A 17,717-nucleotide genomic window follows, 5' to 3' on the forward strand; every position below is an offset into this window, starting at 1 on the left:
CAATCGCTAATATACAATCATACATTTTTATTTAATAAAGTCTTCGAGTACTATAAAATTTTTTATAACATTTCTAAGTATATCTTAGTAAAGTTTGATTGAAACATCATAATATCTATTTAAATTCATTTAAATATCTTCATCATTCTTAATATTTACCAAATATAATTCTACATACGCTGCCGTTTTGGATAACTATTTATCAATAATTATGTTTAAATATAAATTTTTCAAACATTTCGTACAAAAATATTGTTTAAGCATTAATGATTCGCAATCAAACATTACTAAACAATTTTAAATAATTGTTTTCTATATAACCCAAAATATTAAGACTATCAACTTAGTGCCAATTGATTATTAAATTGTTGAAAATATGAACAGTAGTAGTAATCATAATTTCATGTATGGTACGGTTGTATGAATTTATGTAATAATAAATTTCATTCATCAACTATGGTAAAAAACGATATTGAAGAAGATCATTGATTTGTGATGTTTGAGAATTTTTCTCATATATATATACTGAGATTTGTTAATATTGTTGAAATGCAGTATGTTTATTGACTTCAATATAAATACGTTCAATTATTTAGTACTTAAGCTTTGATGAGTATCGAAAAGCTTGAACAATAAAATATTGTTGATAAACCAATATTTACAAATTTTTAAACTTTCACTTTGTCACCACAAAAAATTTTTTTTATTATTTTTACTTTTGGAGTATTCCCTAAAATGTAAAGAATTCTAATAAAAACTTGCTACCTTATTGATATAGCTTCATGTCTATCACTTCTCAGTACATATACTATAAATATATAATGATGATTAATGTATATCGGCAGATTAGTTTGAATCAGTCTTGAGTGTTTAAAATATGCCATAGCTTACTTCCTCGATGATAGACTTCATCAAACATATTACAAGAATTTTAAAAATGAGTAATCACTTAGCACCATGATTAAATAAGATTTTTCCACTCATTTCTTACAATAAGGAAAAAAACACTGACCCGTCCAGCACCCAGTGTTATATTGATAGCACTTAAATAAAATTAACCAAAGAGTTTCAATTCACCAAATAGACAATTTTTAAAATATAAATTTCATCGATTTACTTCGTCAATATCGCGTATTATATTTTTTTTCCTTTTTTTAATTTATCAAGTTTTATAATAAAATAATATTATAGTATAAATAAAAGTACTTCTTTTTATCATTTATAAACTATCACTTAAATGCAAGGCATTATCGTTATCAATTAATTAAAATTAATTGTGATCATAAATACATTCGGCCATGTAAGTAACACGGGAATATAATGCAGTCTTCCGAAGAACACTTCATTGTATATAATTCTCAGAAATATAAATATAAAATCTTTTTTTTTATAGCTTGTGCACTCGAACTTTTTACATGGGATTTATTTTGAAATAATTTTTTTTAATGTAATTCTTTCTCTTCTTCAATTCTCTTCTTTATTTTTTAAATAAAGCTTCATGTTCAGGATTATCATCCCTGTGTTTTTCGAGATTTCCCGAAAGAGTAGGATCTGGTCTACGTCTCTTGAAAAATCCTAGTTTCCATAGAATTAATGTTAACAATATGAGAAGTAATAATCCTGCTACGATTGCGACTATTATCACCCAGATTTGTACTGGTTCTCCGTCTGGTTGATCTCCAAGATCTGGATATACAATTGTCGAAGCCTATTCAATAGAAACAATATTGTTGTTAATTTTTTGTACAAGTTTATTTAAAAAATTTAACCATGAATGAAATCCAATAAATCAAATATTTATGAATGAAATAGAGTGCATAGATGTAGCATCGACAAAACTTTTTCTATTCTTTTTAGAAAAGCATTGTGAATTGAATAATACTTACGGTAGCTTGGTCATCTTTCAGTATTTCTTGCTGAACTTCAATCTTAGGAGGTATAACAATCCTCGCGTTCGAACTAATGTTAACCTGGTTGACCTTGGGATAATCCTCGACGAGCGTAGAATTCCACAGCCTGCAAAGCACAAAGTGAAATGTCACAGTAAAAATGTTTCAATGACTCATCTTTCATCTCATACAGCTCTAAAGCTTATCAATGTATGTATCTTTCTTTTGCTTTTTTATTTATACTTTCAAAAAATGCATTAACAAGTACCTAGCCTTCACAGTAATTGTTGCTCCTTGCTTACGCTGCAAATTGTAAATGATACATCGGATATCAAAACATTTAGCTGTTCTGGATTCACAATTCTGTAAATAAAAATAGCGTTCTTGTTATTTCCTGCCTATATTGATCATCAATAATTATTTTTTTTCCAATCTCACATCTAATCTAACGTTATTAGCCAACATTTTTCGCATAAACAAAATCTTTCCTTTAAATTGTAACAATCTGTCATTGTATTAAATAAAATAAATATAAATTATTTAGCTAAAGAAGTGTTAGGTAACTGTGATTTTTATTTAGACTACAGTATGCTCCTCAGGTATAAACCATACTAAATCCCCTATAAGACCTTTTTGAACCTCTGCTGGTTATATTGCAAAATTAAGAGTTTGCCTAGCCCTATTGTAATATATAACTATATTATTGTACTACGAATGAATAATTATTACTTTATTATATTATTAACATAAAAAGAAAATAAATACCATGTAAACAACCCGCCGTAGTCCGTCCCCTTCAGGGCCAGTTTGTGTGCTTGGAACAATCTTTTCAATATACCGTCTCTCTCTAATATGATTATGAGTGCGGTTTCTGTAATAATTAACAGGAGCACTAGGGGTCGGGGAAAAGGGATCCAAGTCTTCATAATTGACACTACCAAGTAATTTAAGTGGATTAGCCGAATGACCTGAAGGTAATATGCACTCGCCAGGTCCTGGATAGTCAATAGTTGGTATTTCTTCAAGATATAATAGCCATTTACCATGCGGTTTATCATTAGCCACTTCATAAGGCCAAGAAATAACTACTTCAACTGTTCTAACTTTCCAAGGGCCATCGTTGTAAATTTCATACACATGAGACACTTTTGGTCCTACTTCATTCAAATGTTTTATTGCAGATTCACCAATAATAGGTCCTCCATAAGAAACTCGTTCAGTTTTTGCAGTTCCCTTCACTGATAATTCTGCTCTCTTTAGTACGATTGCGTATAAACGTCTTGGTTCTTTTTCTGTAACTTCTTTTGATGTAGAATTTGCAAAAATAATAAAACTTAATTCAGGTTCATTATCTTCTACTCCTTTTGGATCAAATCTCACTTGAATATTAACTGCATTATTTTTTCTAAATGGATTTCCAATAGAACAAATAACTAGAGTTGAATTATGAAGATTACAAATGACGGATTCATTACTTTTACTTGCAATGTAATTTAAGCTGGGAGAATGACTGATAAATAATTGTGCTTCGTAGGCAGATTCTCCAACATTAACGGTACTAACATCTACAACAACTTCTTTAACTTCTCCTAATAATAATTCGTAGAAATCTGACTTGACAGTAGAAGCTGAGAGATTTAATTTAGCATCTAGCTGTAAATCGCTCTCACAAATTTCGTTATCACCGCAATCTTTCTGGAAGGTTGCTTCGAAAATTCTTGCTGCTTCTTGTTGATTTAGAATAGGGTAATTGTTGATATCTGGCAATGGATCTCCTTCTCCAGGCATCACTGGTTCTTCTTGGACAAGTGTGTAATTCAAACGGAATTTAATTGGCGACTGAATGTCTCGTGTGTTTTCTTTAAGATAAATAATCTCACGTTGGCAATGCATCAACTTATTCGAATCTAATGTAACAGTACGATTAATATAATGAGGTTTATTTTTACCAAAGCCAAACCATACTCGAGAGAATTTCTTTACGCCTGAGTAAGTTTCAGCTTCGATAAAGTAATTTAATTTAAGATTTTGCATCCCTTCGTTACTTGTTAATGATTCAGTTTTACAGCAAGCTTCAAAGGCAAAACACGTATGATTAGAAGAAGGGTCTGCTAAACATCCAACTTTATTAGGATCAATAGCTTCAATTTTATCTTGATAAGTTCCGTCTTTTCTTTCGTACCTAATAGACGTTGTAATATCAATGATTTTTCTAGCTCTCAATAAAGCAACAGCATCATTATCATAAGCACCAATTAATAAATCCGGATATCCATTTTTATCCATATCAATTCCACCACTCAAAGAATATCCGAAAGTTATTAAAGGCATTGGAGTATCTTCAGAATGAATAATTTGTGCCGGAGTAGTAATGATACCATTTTTGGAACCCAAATAAATGTAAACAGTTCCTTTACCTTCGTAAGGAGCACCGATACCTAAATCTTCATACCCATCTTTGTTTAGATCTCCTAGATTAGCTAAAGCAAATCCAAATCTCGATTCTTCTTTCCCCACAAGCTTTGTTGGTTGACATTTTTCATTTTCTTTATTGTTTCTACATAATGAAGTATAAATATAAACTGCACCTCCCTCAGCTTTATTAAAGTAAAATGGTGCTGACACAATTAAATCACTCAATTTGTCTCCATTAACATCTGCTGATGTAATTTCATAGCCAAAACTACTAGCAAACTGCTCACCATTGAGCACTAAAGCTACATCCATATCTGGATGGCCGGGTTGGCGCGTTAAAATTACTACCTGCCCTGTCCCATTTGACCTGGGAGCACCTGATGCGTAGGCGAGATCTTTTCCGAAAAAGTTCCCTACTGTTACTGACATTCCCAGGTAACTGTATTTATTTACTGGTGATGCATCCTGCATAGGAGCATTGTAAACTGTGCTGTCCCGCGAAAGAAAATCATCTGAGACTGTAAAAACATACAAGGTGCCTCTCCAAGTATGTGGGCCTGGTGTTCCAATAACCACACGATCTTCTGGAGTTAAAACGCCACTTGTTCCTGCTTGACAATAGCCAAACTGTTCATGAGCTTTATTTATTGGTTTTCCTGAGCATGGTTTTTTGAGATCCTCATATTTTAAATCTTGAGTCAGGATATAGCATTGGCCTTGACCCCATTGAGAATCTGCAGTCTTGACAATATGTCTATGAGCACAAACCATCACCTTGCCACCCACTCCTTGACTCCTCACTGTCACTCCTAACCATTGACCATCTTTTATCTCGTCATCGCCAGGTGGATTCAACTCGTCCGAGTCAATTTCTGTAAAAGAAATTCTTTATAATAATGTTCATAAATCTTAAGCTGGATTATTATGCCAAATCATATTTGCAAAAGGTGAAACTCAATTAGCTTTTTGTTTGGATTGCATTCACTTGCAATTTTTCCAGCGGTCTGCATTTAATTATTGATGATAATGGAGAATACTTGAATTAACGTGAATATTAGTTTATGGTTAGATATGAATTATTAAAGCAACATTAAGCGACGAAATTATTCAATTATTTAATTCGATTAGTATTTTTATATCTATTTTAATTATTTTGTAGTGAAGTGTATCGTTTGATTCTGACAGGTAATATTTGTAAAAAAATATTTCATACATTACATAAACTTAACAGCGGTAAGCAATAATTATTTCTTTTTAATTTTTTTTATAAGAATTAATATAAACAATTTATTATTACATCATTGCAGATATTGTTTTTTATCTTTTGTTTTTGAATATTTTAGATCTAATAAAGGAGTTAAATAAGTTTTTATCTTCAGTCAAATATTTTCGTCAGAGTATTTTTTTTTGTCACTTCAATACAAAATTTTTATTAGTTTAATTCGCGTGCTCTGAAGCGGATGCATATATGTATCATCTCATGCTTAACATTTTATATCATAAAAATCAGCTCAGCAATTTTAAAAAATGAATAAACGAAAAAAAAAATTCATTTCCATTCTCAAAGATTCCTCCCATTGATTCACTTACTTGGATCAATTTGACCATCTTCAGCTGTTAGGAGATAATCATAAAAATATCGTTTTAAACATTAAGTATTATTATTTGTTTCATTTTTTAGTTAATAATTATCAATAATTAATAATAATAATTGTAGTTAATACAGTTTAAGTTGTTGAACGACTAATATTAATCAGTTATAGATAATCTAACTACGAGTAACGTTTTTATTACCCCTAACTATTACAGAATTATTAAAATATTACATAATACTCTTGTACACCAATCATTCCCATTGTTAGGCTGATTTCTAACTAAACATATAGTTGATCATATCAGATTGGGGTTCACCCAATTGATTCGTCACAGATGTCATTAATTATCTAGTCAACTATTAATTGATTTCTACTGAAAGTAAGAGTTTAATCATATATAATAGTTATCGAACTATCTTAAATATTTACTTTGTCTTCCATCAGTTATAACTTGGGAACAATCTCTTGTAAATGTTGTCAGTGGACACTGCCATAAAGCCCCAGATCTATTGGTACCAGGTTGTCTATTTTGATCCAGAGGTGCTCCAACAAGAATCCTACAACAGAAAATATTTTTGGTCACTCAGGTCGTCATTCTGATCATTGTGATCTCATTCCAGTCTATTTTTTCATTCATTTTTATTTTAAATTGCAAAAAAAATTCTAAACTACAGGAACTTAATGAATGAAACGTGCTTTATCATGGATTATCAAATCATGTTTTCACTCCATTCTCCTCATTATTTTTTACGTTAATGAATGTAAGAAATTTTTTTACTGACTAGGAATAAATTATTTAAAATTACAAAATTAACAAATTCATTTTTAAATTAATAAATGATGAAATTTTTTTTAATGATAGTAACTTTCAAATTTAATTAACAGTTTATAAACAATTAATTTTATTGAATTACAATTAAAAAGTATTATTGAATTATGTTTAAAAATGATTTTCATAATACCAGTATAATTGTAATTAAATTTATAATTTTATTTACTGTAAACATTAATAAAATTGTAATTATTATCACACATTATAATGTAGCACTTCCTTTTCCCACTCTTTTATTAAGTTTAATAGATCTAATTATTAAACATTTCACAATTTCATCATTAAAAATAGCCCTTATCTCAAGAAACATGATGAATCTCTTTAAACGTAACAGAACAGATATTAAATAATACGATATATTTTGAATAACAATATTATGAAAAGAAAGTTCAATAGAATAAAATAGAGCTCACGTCATTATAACAGAATATAAATAAATATTTTGAAGACATAAATACAAATAAGAAAATTTATGAGAAACTTAAAGTCTTTTGTTCACTGGTGTGTCTCCATTATTATATGTAAATTAAAATAAACGGAGTTTATGAGTACATTATAAACATGTGTTTCATTTGAGCTATGTAGCTTTCTTACTCTTGCTCATTATGGGATACCATAAGGCCATAATTAACACTAGTGAAAACCGGCACATGTCTTGCATTATCAAAAAACCAGTCCTACTTATCTGTAAGTTTACATTCAATAGTATGGATCATTGTTTTTTTTTTACATTTAAATTTTTAATGTAGTTTCATTCATTTAAATTTATGTTATGATTAAAAAATAAAATAAATTAAGTTAAATGGAATTTTTTTTAATAATGAAAAAACCAGTTTTTGTTCTTAAATTAAACAGTTTTAACTATTAGATCAAAAGATCGTCAAAGCGGCTTAATAAACAACAATTACAGTTAATAATTATTGTTACTAATTAATTAATAGAAAAATATCTTTTAGAAATGCAAATGAAAAAAGATTAGATTGGAAAAATAGATAATTGAATAATTTTTACCAGCTAATAGACTTATTGTCTTCTTCAAGTAATTCTTGATGCTCAGCAACGGAATATCCAAAGTAGGATCCCGTCATTCCTCGTTTAATGACAGGTATCCTCCATTCAAGATTGAAGCAAAAGGTCCCATAAACCAAGAAAAAAATTACGTAAACGCTACACTTCATATTTACTCTTCTACTTCTCACGTATCACACATGAATTTATCACTTATATTAGTGGGTTAATAGATCAAACACACTTAGTTTTGGGTACGGTTGAACAAAAACAATGAAAATATTTTTTATATTCTTGCTTTGTCCTCAGGTGACACCGCGAATGCGTTGCCCCCGGAAGATTGGGAGAAAAACACCCACGCACCGCTCACGATCCGGCGTCAACTGAGCTGAGTTAGAAGCCACGAAGACGGTTAGCTTCAAGATGCCACAAGAACTTCGTTACCAGTCCACAGACTCCATTTAACTCTCCACGCCCACGCTAGTAAGCGAGAGTTCTCCTTTCTCTCGCGCGATCCGGCGAGAAGAAAAGACTGATCGAGCTCTTACCAGTCATAATCATAATAATAATTTACTGAGAAAAGATCCAAATTCATTTTTTACCGACAGAAACCACTGAAATATTTGAAAATTGATTCCTAGATTATTAGTGAATTTTAATATCTGTTTATTTATACAATCAATTTTTTACGACTATTATTATTAGAATAAAAAGTGGAAATAAACATTCAATTTTGTTAAAGGTATTTAAATAATGATCTACAAAAATAATTTTACGTGCATTTTAAAATCAATCATCTAGAGCAGTGGCGCTACAGTTCAGGAATGCTACAGCTTCAGCAACATGTGGACATTTTGATTTTTAGCTCTGTGGAAGATGGCGATATAAGACTTTTCTACAAATGGAAATTTTTTTTTAAAATGATTTATTATTTTATTTTATAAAAAATAAATAATAAATGTATAATATAATTTTTTTATTTTATTATTCCAATTATCATTGGGATTATCTGCTGCTGATAATGTGGAATATATTGAACGTAGATGACGACACAAAGATTTAGGAGAACCGACGACTTCCGATAACTGCCGAGAACCAAGGATGAGAGCAAGGCGAACACAAGTGTTCATTGACGTGCGTCAGCTGTGAGCGAGAGTTGATGGTGAAAACTAGACACGAGTGTGTCTGGTTTTCGCAAAGAGTTGGATTTTTTTGTGCTAAATCAATAAAAATGTGAGAAATTTCTAAGAATGAAACATCCAGGCGAGGTTGAACGACTACAAGAAGGATCGGAAATTATCTATCATGTGTGTTTATAGATTTAAAAAATTTTTTTTTGCATCCGTCTATTGGCCTTAATCATTTACAAACATGTCTATTCATGTTACTTTACAGGTTTTATATGATGATGAGGATGAATTACAAGACGATCCTTCTTGTGTTGACTATCACTGTAATTAATTATATATTTACATCATGGAACAACTGCGGGAGCAATATTCTCAACAGAACGAAGGTTCGTAGGGTGAGTCTATTTATTCCCTTTACCTATAAGTTCATATCTCATTCTCTCGACCTATTTAAACTTTCGATATATAAACTTGGTAATTAACTTTGTATATTTTTCTTTTGCAGGATCGTCTTATTAGTGAATCTGGGTATCAGGAAATTGATTGTAATATTAATGGAGAGTACTTAATAGGTTGTAGGAGAGAAGGGGATGAAGTTTACATCCCATTTTCATTTATTCATAAGTACTTCGAGGTAAAATTTTCTATCTGCATTAAAAATACTTTCACGACTTTGGACACTCATAAAAAAATGAATAAATATCCTAAAGCTATTGGAAAAGATACTATTTATAACCCTAAATCTATTATGTCTAGAATTTGTTTCTTTCTTCAAGTTACATGAATGTTTCAATTATTCGAAAACACTTAAGAGTTAACTTATCGTTTAACTGATTACTCTTAGTTTTTTATTCATACATCTGTGCCATAAAAACATCTATGAATAGCTTTCAAATGACCTCATCATAATCATAATATGAGTAATTAAAGTCAGTGAGGAATTATAACCTTTCAAAAAGCATGACCTGAATTAAATATTCAACAATAATAATTTAATCATGGTTAAAATTAAGTATGACATAATAATTGAATACTTTATATAATGTTAATAGGTTTATGGCAAGCTTGCTACTTACGATGGATTGGAGAGATTCGAATGGTTACACAGTTACTCTAAAATAGTAAGACCCAAATCTAAATATGATCCTCGTGGTGTATTCATGACCTTTGAGAATTACAATGTAGAAGTACGTGAACGAGTCAAGTGTGTAAGTGGAAGTGATGGAGTTCCTATGTCAACACAATGGGAAAGTCAGGGGTATTATTATCCAACACAAATAGCTCAATTTGCCTTATCGCATTATAGTAAAAATCTAACTGAACCAGAACCACATAGGAAAATAATTGAAGATGCTGATAAAGTGAAGCAAGAGTGGACTGTGCCACAAGGATCAGTAATGAAGAGAAGTTATGATACACAGACAAATTCTCATGTGTTAAGGTTTGCAACACCAGAAACTAGTTCATCAGGAATATCTTTACCTTTGGATCATGTTTTATCATTTGTATTGAAGTTGGATCTTAGCATAAAAGACAATGGAAGTATTACAGTTGTAATGCAGCATCGAGAGAGGAAAGACTCTTATTTTCTTCATTACACGACAAGTAGTATTATCCTTCACACGAACAACAATCACATTTATTACGGAATAGGGCAAACTAATAATCAGTGGAGACGATTAACTCGAGATTTAGTGGTAGATTTACAAAAGGGTTTAAGTATAAATGAGAAAGGGAAGAAAAAAATGTCTAGAAGTAAATTAAAAGTAATAAAAATTCTCCTTTATGGCTCTGGGAGGATTGATAATGTGACTTTATCTACCAGTGAACATATGGAACAATTTTATGATGCTGCAAAATGGTTTGTAGTGAACCAAAACGTGACATCGGGCGGATGGCCTAATCCCGTGAGGCGAAAAGTTGCCAGTAATATGGAGATCTTAGAGCCTGGATGGTACTCAGCAATGGGTCAAGGACACGCTATATCTGTGTTAGCACGAGCCTATTATCACTCGGGTGATGAGAAGTACTTACAGGCAGCTGTGAGAGGTCTAAAACCCTTCAGAATTCCATCTGAGAAAGGCGGAGTTGCTGCTTACTTCCTGGATAAATTTGTATGGTATGAGGAATATCCAACGACACCTTCTTCATTCATTCTCAATGGGTTTATTTACTCTCTCATCGGACTCTATGATCTTAAGTGTATTGCAAGCAGCAAAGATGCAGATGAAGCTAAAGAACTTTTTGATAAAGGAATGATATCTTTAAAAAATATGTTGACACTTTTTGATACTGGCTCTGGCACTACTTATGACTTACGTCATTTTACTTTAAAGAGTGCGCCAAATTTAGCGCGATGGGATTATCATTCTACGCACATTAATCAATTACTCCTTCTTAATACTATTGATAATGATGAAATTTTTATGAATACTGCTGAAAGATGGATTGGTTACATGAATGGTAAAAAAGCCGCACATAATTGATAATATTGTGAAACGAAGTGAATAGCAACAATAATCGCATGGATTATATTTTCGGGTTATTAAATTTTTGGATCATGAACTGAATAATTTGTAAATGTTTAGGATAATTGTGAAAGTGGATGATAACAAAATTATTATTTCTATTCACTCCATTTTACTATTGTGAAAATGAGTTTTAGAGCTTCGATTTTTACCATTTTCTATTTTTAAAATTGTGGTATATCTAATGCCAATTTATCAAGCCCGTACTCTATCTCCACTCTTTTTATTCTCCGGAGAATCGGGATATCTTTGATAGAAGAATATGAATAATCTACTATTGATTTATTATGACGCAAATGCGTATTATATTGGACATTGACGATAAATTTTTAGTACCTAAAAAAAAAGAGAAAATGAAAAATAAAAAAAAAAAAGTACGGCTCGTCCGTTCAGTGCCAGAATTTTTCTAAAACTACTACTGCGGCAAAGAACGAAACGAAAATATTTATTTGTCAAATCAATACAATTCTGAAGCAGAAAAGGGGAATAAGTTGTATGGTAAAGTTTAGTTAGAGAGTTTAAAAATTGTTTCATTATTGTGTTATATTTATTTACTACAAAGTAACTCTATGAAAAGTTTCCCAGTGATAACGATATTTATTATTTATTTTAGTAGATATTTTTATTGAGTTCAATTCGCATTTGAGTTTAAAAACTATCTTTATTAAAATTTTTCTTCCATGTTATTATTTAAAGCTAACTTTTTAAACATGAATTTTAAAGAGGATTATATATTACGTCAGCACTTATGAATATTTAGTGTTATCGTAGAGTTGTTGATTTTTATTAATTTATTCTTCTTTTTTCGCTTCAAAACAAATTTATTGAATTGAAGAGGACCATTTCCTCATGTGAGAAAATTTTTTTTGCATCACTTCATTTAAGATCTAAGCTGAGAATATAAATACTAAACTTATTTATAAATCTAAATAGATTTTTTAACAAATGCTTTTATTTCTAATAGAAAAAAAAAACAAAATGCTTGTTAGAAACTAGAGTATTTCTATCCGAGAAAAGAAGCTTAGTGGAACAGGGTAGCGCATATTGTAATGGTGATAATAGTAAACAATATTAACTATAATATTTTTTTAGAGTTGGAAAATACCTAAAAAGCTCATAAATGATAACCTTATAAAGAAAAATAATGATGAAATAACATTTGTTAAAACTACAAGTTTTTTATTGATTGTGAGCTCGACGAATTGTGAATTTAAGTACATTCCGTTATATTTATAGCCATGTATGTGGCTTAATGAAATTTATTTATATTGAAAGATATAACTTATTAATATAATTTATAAATTATAAATAATTTTACAGCATTAATAACGAATATTCAATATTTATTATAGAACGAAAAACAATAATGATAATAACGATATCTGATGGCATAATTAAAAAAAGTCGAGACTATATCGATTGAAAATAGTGTCAATAATAAAAAGAATTTAATGAAAATCATTAGATTTTTGTCAGTTTGTCTCAGGATTTTACATTTTGAACTCATTAATGAGTTAAAAATATTAATATAAATATGTAGATAGTTTTAAATACTTATATAATTATGACAATATTGAATGAAGACAAATTTTCATAAGGTGTCAAGGACTAAAGCAAGACAAATTCTTTTGTCCTAATTTATGATTAAATCATCAATTATGAATTTCGTAATTAATATAATTATTATTAATTAGGACTTTTGCGCTTGCTAGTATAAATTTATAAAAATTAGTATTTTGCCTCAATTATCTGATGTAAGAGAATGAAAGAATGACAATTAGTGAAAAATAAGAAAAAGGAACGATTGTGAATGAAGTTTACATGATTCATTAGTTAAGAAAATTCTATTTCTAATTTATAATTTTTGTAAAGAATAACATACTTTGGTAATTGTGTCGATAAATTCACACACAATATTCATTTTCATATTTCAATTTTAAAATCATTAAAGGTGTGAGGATTCATCTGTACTATTACCAATACTTTTTCATGAAAGACAACACATATTTAGATAAATTCCTGTAGAAGACGAGCTATATTTAACTACTTTACAATTAGTTGTCAAGATAAAACTAGTGCTATCATTATATACCTGCAGTCATGGTCAACAGATTATGTTAAATGCTTTGAATGCTTGTGATTCACTATTAATTCATTGTAACATCATTCAATATTTCTTATTTTTATTTTAATTCATAAAATGGCCTGCTTGAATATAAACATTAACTTCAATACAATATATTGTAGTTAAAAAAAATGGTGTACTTAAATAATTAACTTTCGGACAGTTTTATTGGTATTAAAAAAAAATTCTGTGATAATAAATCATGTGCGAGCATTCAAAGTAAATGAATTGTGGCTTGGTTTGTTTTTACTGATACTACAACGTATCGTAGAAGATTATCAGTCGATGATTTATTTCGACCAATGCTGTAAATTCTGGAAGGCTTATAAATAGTTATATTGAACTATTTATTGAACCTTGTAAATCATACGCTTAGCAAATGCTGCTTTGTGGTGTAGTAAAATGCCAACTTAGATACCTATATTTATCGTAAAGTGTATACTGTAAACATCTAAAAACTTGTCTAATTATTTTCGCTACTGAATATATATGGAGAGAGTAATTTAAATAAAGAAAAATCGCTCATACTTGATTGAGAGAGTGCAAAATAAGTGATAAATAATTTGAATATTTAATTGGTAGATGGTGTGCAATGATAACAATACAATAACTGATGTATGTAAGTGTTATAATCGAATGTTATTAGTTTTTTAAAATAACAATCGATAAAAAAAAATTATTTGTGTTTATTTCATTAACTTAATTTATTTATTTACAAAAATTTCTAAAATCTATCTTTAATTTGTTTACAATTTTAAAAGTCCATTAACGTTCTAATCGAACTGTTTTAATACTTGGTCTGCCAAATCTGCGTTCAGCTTCGTTAATAAAAGCATTTTCCATTTGTCTTACAATTTCATTGAAAACTAAATTAGACAATTGAGAATGAATGATCGATTTAAATTCAAATGATAATGAAAAGTCTATGATACATGTTTGTGGATCATTCTTTAGTCCTGGTGTAAAAATCCATAATGTGTTTAAGTGATTAAATAATTTTCCGTCTGTACATTCGGCTTTAACAAAATGAGGACGATTCATCGTTACACGTGATGTGTAACTTTCTGTTAAGGGTGGAAATCCTATGACCAAGCTCGCCCTTAAGCAATCCCTATCTTTTGATATAATTGTTGATTTTTTACAAAACGGAAGAAAATTTCGATAATTTTCTACGTCAGCAACAACTTCGAAGATTTTATCCATTGAAAATCTGTAATATATTTGAATTATTTTTAATATAATTCATTCATTTAATTTTAATTAAAATATATTAATTGTATAAAAAAGCTTCGTTTAGATAATTTTTTTGTAAGAAAAAAATGGAAAAACTATTTTACAACTAAATAAGAAAATTTACAATTTTATTGAATTGGAATCAATGATGCTTACCCAACTAACTTTCGACCTTCGTATTCTTTGGTTCTATTATTCCTAATTGAAGTGGTAAAAAAGTTTCTGAATAATCTTCTTTTAGCTTCTGGCACATGGAGAATCAAGTTTTTTGCTACGTACATCCTAAAATGGAAATGATCATGGTAAATTCATTCATTATTTTTTATAGAGATAGAATAAATTTAATTAAATTGCCCATTATATATGTATATAGCATTGATTTTCTTTTTTTTTTCGTTTGACTAGACAAAAACATTATACAGAGATAAAAAAGTTTTTTTTTCTAGTTGAATTCATCTAACTAAAATGTTACTTTTTAGGTAATTAAAATTTTTGCGCCAAACATTCAAATAAAAATGGTGAATCGAATATGTAAACACCAACATGAAGAAAATTAACTTAACCTAAATTGTCTATTTATAATCACATTCGAACTGCTGTTATATGAAATTATAAATAAAAAATATATTCAATTACCTGTCTATATTACTAATTAACTACTGCGGAAAAACACAATAGGAGTAGTTAATGTTATCTTAATCGAAGATACCAAAGGTCACTTTGAACCTTGCTTCGGATCACTAAAACCATTTTCTTTGTATTAAAAATTCCGAAAATAATATTTTATTTACGTCATTGGTTTTGCGGAATTCACAAAATAGTTTTGCAATAATTTCTAATTTCAAATTAAAAATATAACAAGTTCACTTATCCAAAAACAATGTTTTGATCCACATTAGTGTGGAGTTTGTTAAGTTGGCATCTTTGTTAGTAACTGAATAGTTTCATTACATAACCCTGTTATTTAGTTTCGGTTCTTGGGATTAAAAAAATTCAACATAAAAATGGCAAATATCGTTCCAGCCTGTAGAAATGCACTGAGACAAGTAAGTATTTATTTTTATACTTTTTTACAAATGAAGAATTAATTTTTTTTCACAGATGTTTTGTGTAACTTAAATCATAACACACCCACATAAATGTATGACGTATGACAATTTTATCTACGATCAACTGACAGATGGGAAAAGATCAGAATTCCAATAATTTATTGATAATTGAAAAAAAATCATTTTAATAAATAGCTGTCGTTGTTTGACTTTTAAACTATTTGATACATTTTAATAATTAAATTCATTTCATTGACATTTTTAAAAATTTGTTTTATCATTTTGTTTCTTTGCACAATTGGTTGCAATCATTTACGTATAACTCTTAAAAGTCGATAATTTATAAAGACAACACATTTATAGATACTTTTAAATATTATTTTAAACAATATTAATAAAAAACTCATTTTTGAGTAATAATTTATTCATTTGTATTTCAGGTTAGATGTTTTCATGCATCTGCTACGCAAAATGCTGAAGCAAAGCTCAAAACTTTCTCCGTTTATCGATGGAATCCAGATAAACCAGATGAAAAGCCTTATTTACAAGAATATAAAGTAGATTTGAATACTTGTGGTCCAATGGTATTGGATGCGCTTATTAAAATCAAAAATGAAATAGATCCATCTCTCACCTTCCGAAGATCATGCAGGGAAGGTATTTGCGGATCTTGTGCAATGAACATTGGTGGAACGAATACTCTAGCATGTATTAGTAAAATTGACAAAGATAATTTAAATGCTGACGTGAAAATTTATCCACTTCCTCATATGTATATCGTTAAGGATCTTGTACCAGATATGAATAATTTTTATGCTCAATATAAAAGTATCCAGCCTTGGTTACAGAGAACTGACAACAAAAAAGTTGGAACACAGCAGTATTTGCAAAGCGTTGAAGACCGAAAAAAATTGGTATGCTTGTAAACTAATAACATCTAAAATTTTTCAGTGAATAATTTGTGTAATTAAATATCTTAATTTATTTACAGGATGGTCTCTATGAATGTATCTTATGTGCATGCTGCAGTACTTCTTGCCCATCATACTGGTGGAACGGCGATAAATACTTAGGACCAGCAGTATTGATGCAGGTAATTAATAATTTTTCTACTCAATTATAATTCTGTGTTCACTTAAATTTAAACGCTTCTAATTTATTTATACAATTATACAATATTATTTATTGAATATTATTTCTAATAACAACTTTCTATTCAAAGGCTTATCGATGGATCATTGATTCACGTGATACAAAGACTGACGAACGTTTGAATAAACTACGTGATCCTTTCTCAGTTTATCGTTGTCATACAATTATGAACTGTACTCGTACTTGTCCAAAAGGTTTAAATCCCGGTAAAGCTATTGCAGAAATTAAGAAGTTGCTCGGCGGTATAATTCAAAAGGGCAAGCCTGGATTGAACACTACAGCTCTACATAATTAATAATTTTAAAGTACAACGATGATTAAGTATTAAATAGTCGGATGGAAGTGTAGTCGAGAATAACGACAAAATGAAATGAGGATTGAATTGTTTAATCATTCGATTGATTACAGATGTATGATTATGAATAATTATTTAAAAGAGGTTTTGTGGTCATTTCTCATGTAAATAATAAATAAACATTTGTTTATCTTCAATTACATTATCATTGTGTAATTTTGATTCGTAATAATTTATTTTATACTTAAGTAAGTTTATTGATAAGCTTGAATTAAAATTTATCCACGAATTTTACAATCATCAATTATTATAACTATTTTGATTTCTAAAATTTTTAAATTCATTGTATTAAGTTTAAATATTTGATTTTTATAGAATTATCACAATTTAACTACGTTATCTGTGCGAGTTGTGCAATTCAAATGAATTATTTTTAGATTTTATAGTATTTGTATTTAATTAATCT

At 29.2% G+C, this 17,717-nt stretch overlaps 4 protein-coding genes across 6 annotated transcripts; 2 read left to right on the top strand and 2 right to left on the bottom strand.

Annotated features, from left to right (window-relative positions):
- Positions 1-40: 40 nt before the first annotated feature.
- Positions 41-8,252, bottom strand: mew (multiple edematous wings). Of its 2 annotated transcripts, XM_035086117.1 has the most exons (7): positions 7,743-8,252; positions 6,329-6,456; positions 5,895-5,918; positions 2,655-5,176; positions 2,158-2,252; positions 1,887-2,016; positions 41-1,708 (listed from the first exon to the last, which is right to left on the bottom strand). In XM_035086117.1, exons 1-7 carry the CDS (start codon positions 7,907-7,909, stop codon positions 1,478-1,480), a joined length of 3,297 nt encoding a protein of 1,098 aa, XP_034942008.1. In that variant the 5' UTR covers positions 7,910-8,252; the 3' UTR covers positions 41-1,477. The 2 variants fall into 2 exon arrangements, with proteins under 2 accessions (XP_034942008.1, XP_034942009.1); XM_035086118.1 differs by lacking the exon at positions 5,895-5,918 and having other exon boundaries at positions 42-1,708.
- A 595-nt stretch (positions 8,253-8,847) lies between these two features.
- Positions 8,848-14,081, top strand: Hsepi (D-glucuronyl C5-epimerase). Of its 2 annotated transcripts, none has more exons than XM_035086119.1 (4): positions 8,848-9,046; positions 9,135-9,264; positions 9,375-9,503; positions 9,922-14,081. In XM_035086119.1, coding segments are annotated over exons 1-4 (1,695 nt in total). In that variant the 5' UTR covers positions 8,848-9,044; the 3' UTR covers positions 11,356-14,081. The 2 variants fall into 2 exon arrangements, with proteins under 2 accessions (XP_034942010.1, XP_034942011.1); XM_035086120.1 differs by having other exon boundaries at positions 9,135-9,255.
- A 126-nt stretch (positions 14,082-14,207) lies between these two features.
- On the bottom strand, positions 14,208-15,533 carry LOC118068614 (coenzyme Q-binding protein COQ10 homolog B, mitochondrial). The gene is made up of 3 exons (XM_035086122.1): positions 15,392-15,533; positions 14,912-15,037; positions 14,208-14,732 (listed from the first exon to the last, which is right to left on the bottom strand). Exons 2-3 carry the CDS (start codon positions 15,034-15,036, stop codon positions 14,288-14,290), a joined length of 570 nt encoding a protein of 189 aa, XP_034942013.1. The 5' UTR covers position 15,037; positions 15,392-15,533; the 3' UTR covers positions 14,208-14,287.
- Positions 15,534-15,663: 130 nt separating this feature from the next.
- SdhB (Succinate dehydrogenase, subunit B (iron-sulfur)) lies at positions 15,664-17,453 on the top strand. The gene is made up of 4 exons (XM_035086121.1): positions 15,664-15,801; positions 16,245-16,718; positions 16,796-16,897; positions 17,027-17,453. The coding sequence occupies exons 1-4, from the start codon at positions 15,760-15,762 to the stop codon at positions 17,249-17,251; spliced, it is 843 nt and encodes a 280-aa protein (XP_034942012.1). The 5' UTR covers positions 15,664-15,759; the 3' UTR covers positions 17,252-17,453.
- The last annotated feature ends 264 nt before the right edge of the window (positions 17,454-17,717 follow it).

The sequence above is a fragment of the Chelonus insularis genome, unplaced genomic scaffold, assembly GCF_013357705.1.
Source record: "Chelonus insularis isolate UGA/USDA-ARS -01 unplaced genomic scaffold, ASM1335770v1 contig_3_pilon, whole genome shotgun sequence".
NCBI lineage: Eukaryota > Metazoa > Arthropoda > Insecta > Hymenoptera > Braconidae > Chelonus > Chelonus insularis.

Excerpts from the sequence above, each read along its gene's own strand:
- LOC118068614 (XM_035086122.1), bottom strand. The coding sequence starts at position 15,036 with ATGTACGTAGCAAAAAACTTGATTCTCCATGTGCCAGAAGCTAAAAGA. Across the intron at positions 14,733-14,911 it reads GAAGGTCGAAAGTTAGTTGG|ATTTTCAATGGATAAAATCT; the intron begins GTAAGCATCATT and ends AATATATTACAG.
- SdhB (XM_035086121.1), top strand. The coding sequence starts at position 15,760 with ATGGCAAATATCGTTCCAGCCTGTAGAAATGCACTGAGACAA. Across the intron at positions 16,719-16,795 it reads TTGAAGACCGAAAAAAATTG|GATGGTCTCTATGAATGTAT; the intron begins GTATGCTTGTAA and ends ATTTATTTACAG. Across the intron at positions 16,898-17,026 it reads GACCAGCAGTATTGATGCAG|GCTTATCGATGGATCATTGA; the intron begins GTAATTAATAAT and ends TTCTATTCAAAG.
- mew (XM_035086117.1), bottom strand. The coding sequence starts at position 7,909 with ATGAAGTGTAGCGTTTACGTAATTTTTTTCTTGGTTTATGGGACCTTT. Across the intron at positions 5,919-6,328 it reads TATAACTGATGGAAGACAAA|CTGAAGATGGTCAAATTGAT; the intron begins GTAAATATTTAA and ends ATCTCCTAACAG. Across the intron at positions 2,253-2,654 it reads TACGGCGGGTTGTTTACATG|AATTGTGAATCCAGAACAGC; the intron begins GTATTTATTTTC and ends TTTTATTTACAG.
- Hsepi (XM_035086119.1), top strand. Across the intron at positions 9,265-9,374 it reads ACAGAACGAAGGTTCGTAGG|GATCGTCTTATTAGTGAATC; the intron begins GTGAGTCTATTT and ends TTTCTTTTGCAG. Across the intron at positions 9,504-9,921 it reads TTATTCATAAGTACTTCGAG|GTTTATGGCAAGCTTGCTAC; the intron begins GTAAAATTTTCT and ends TAATGTTAATAG.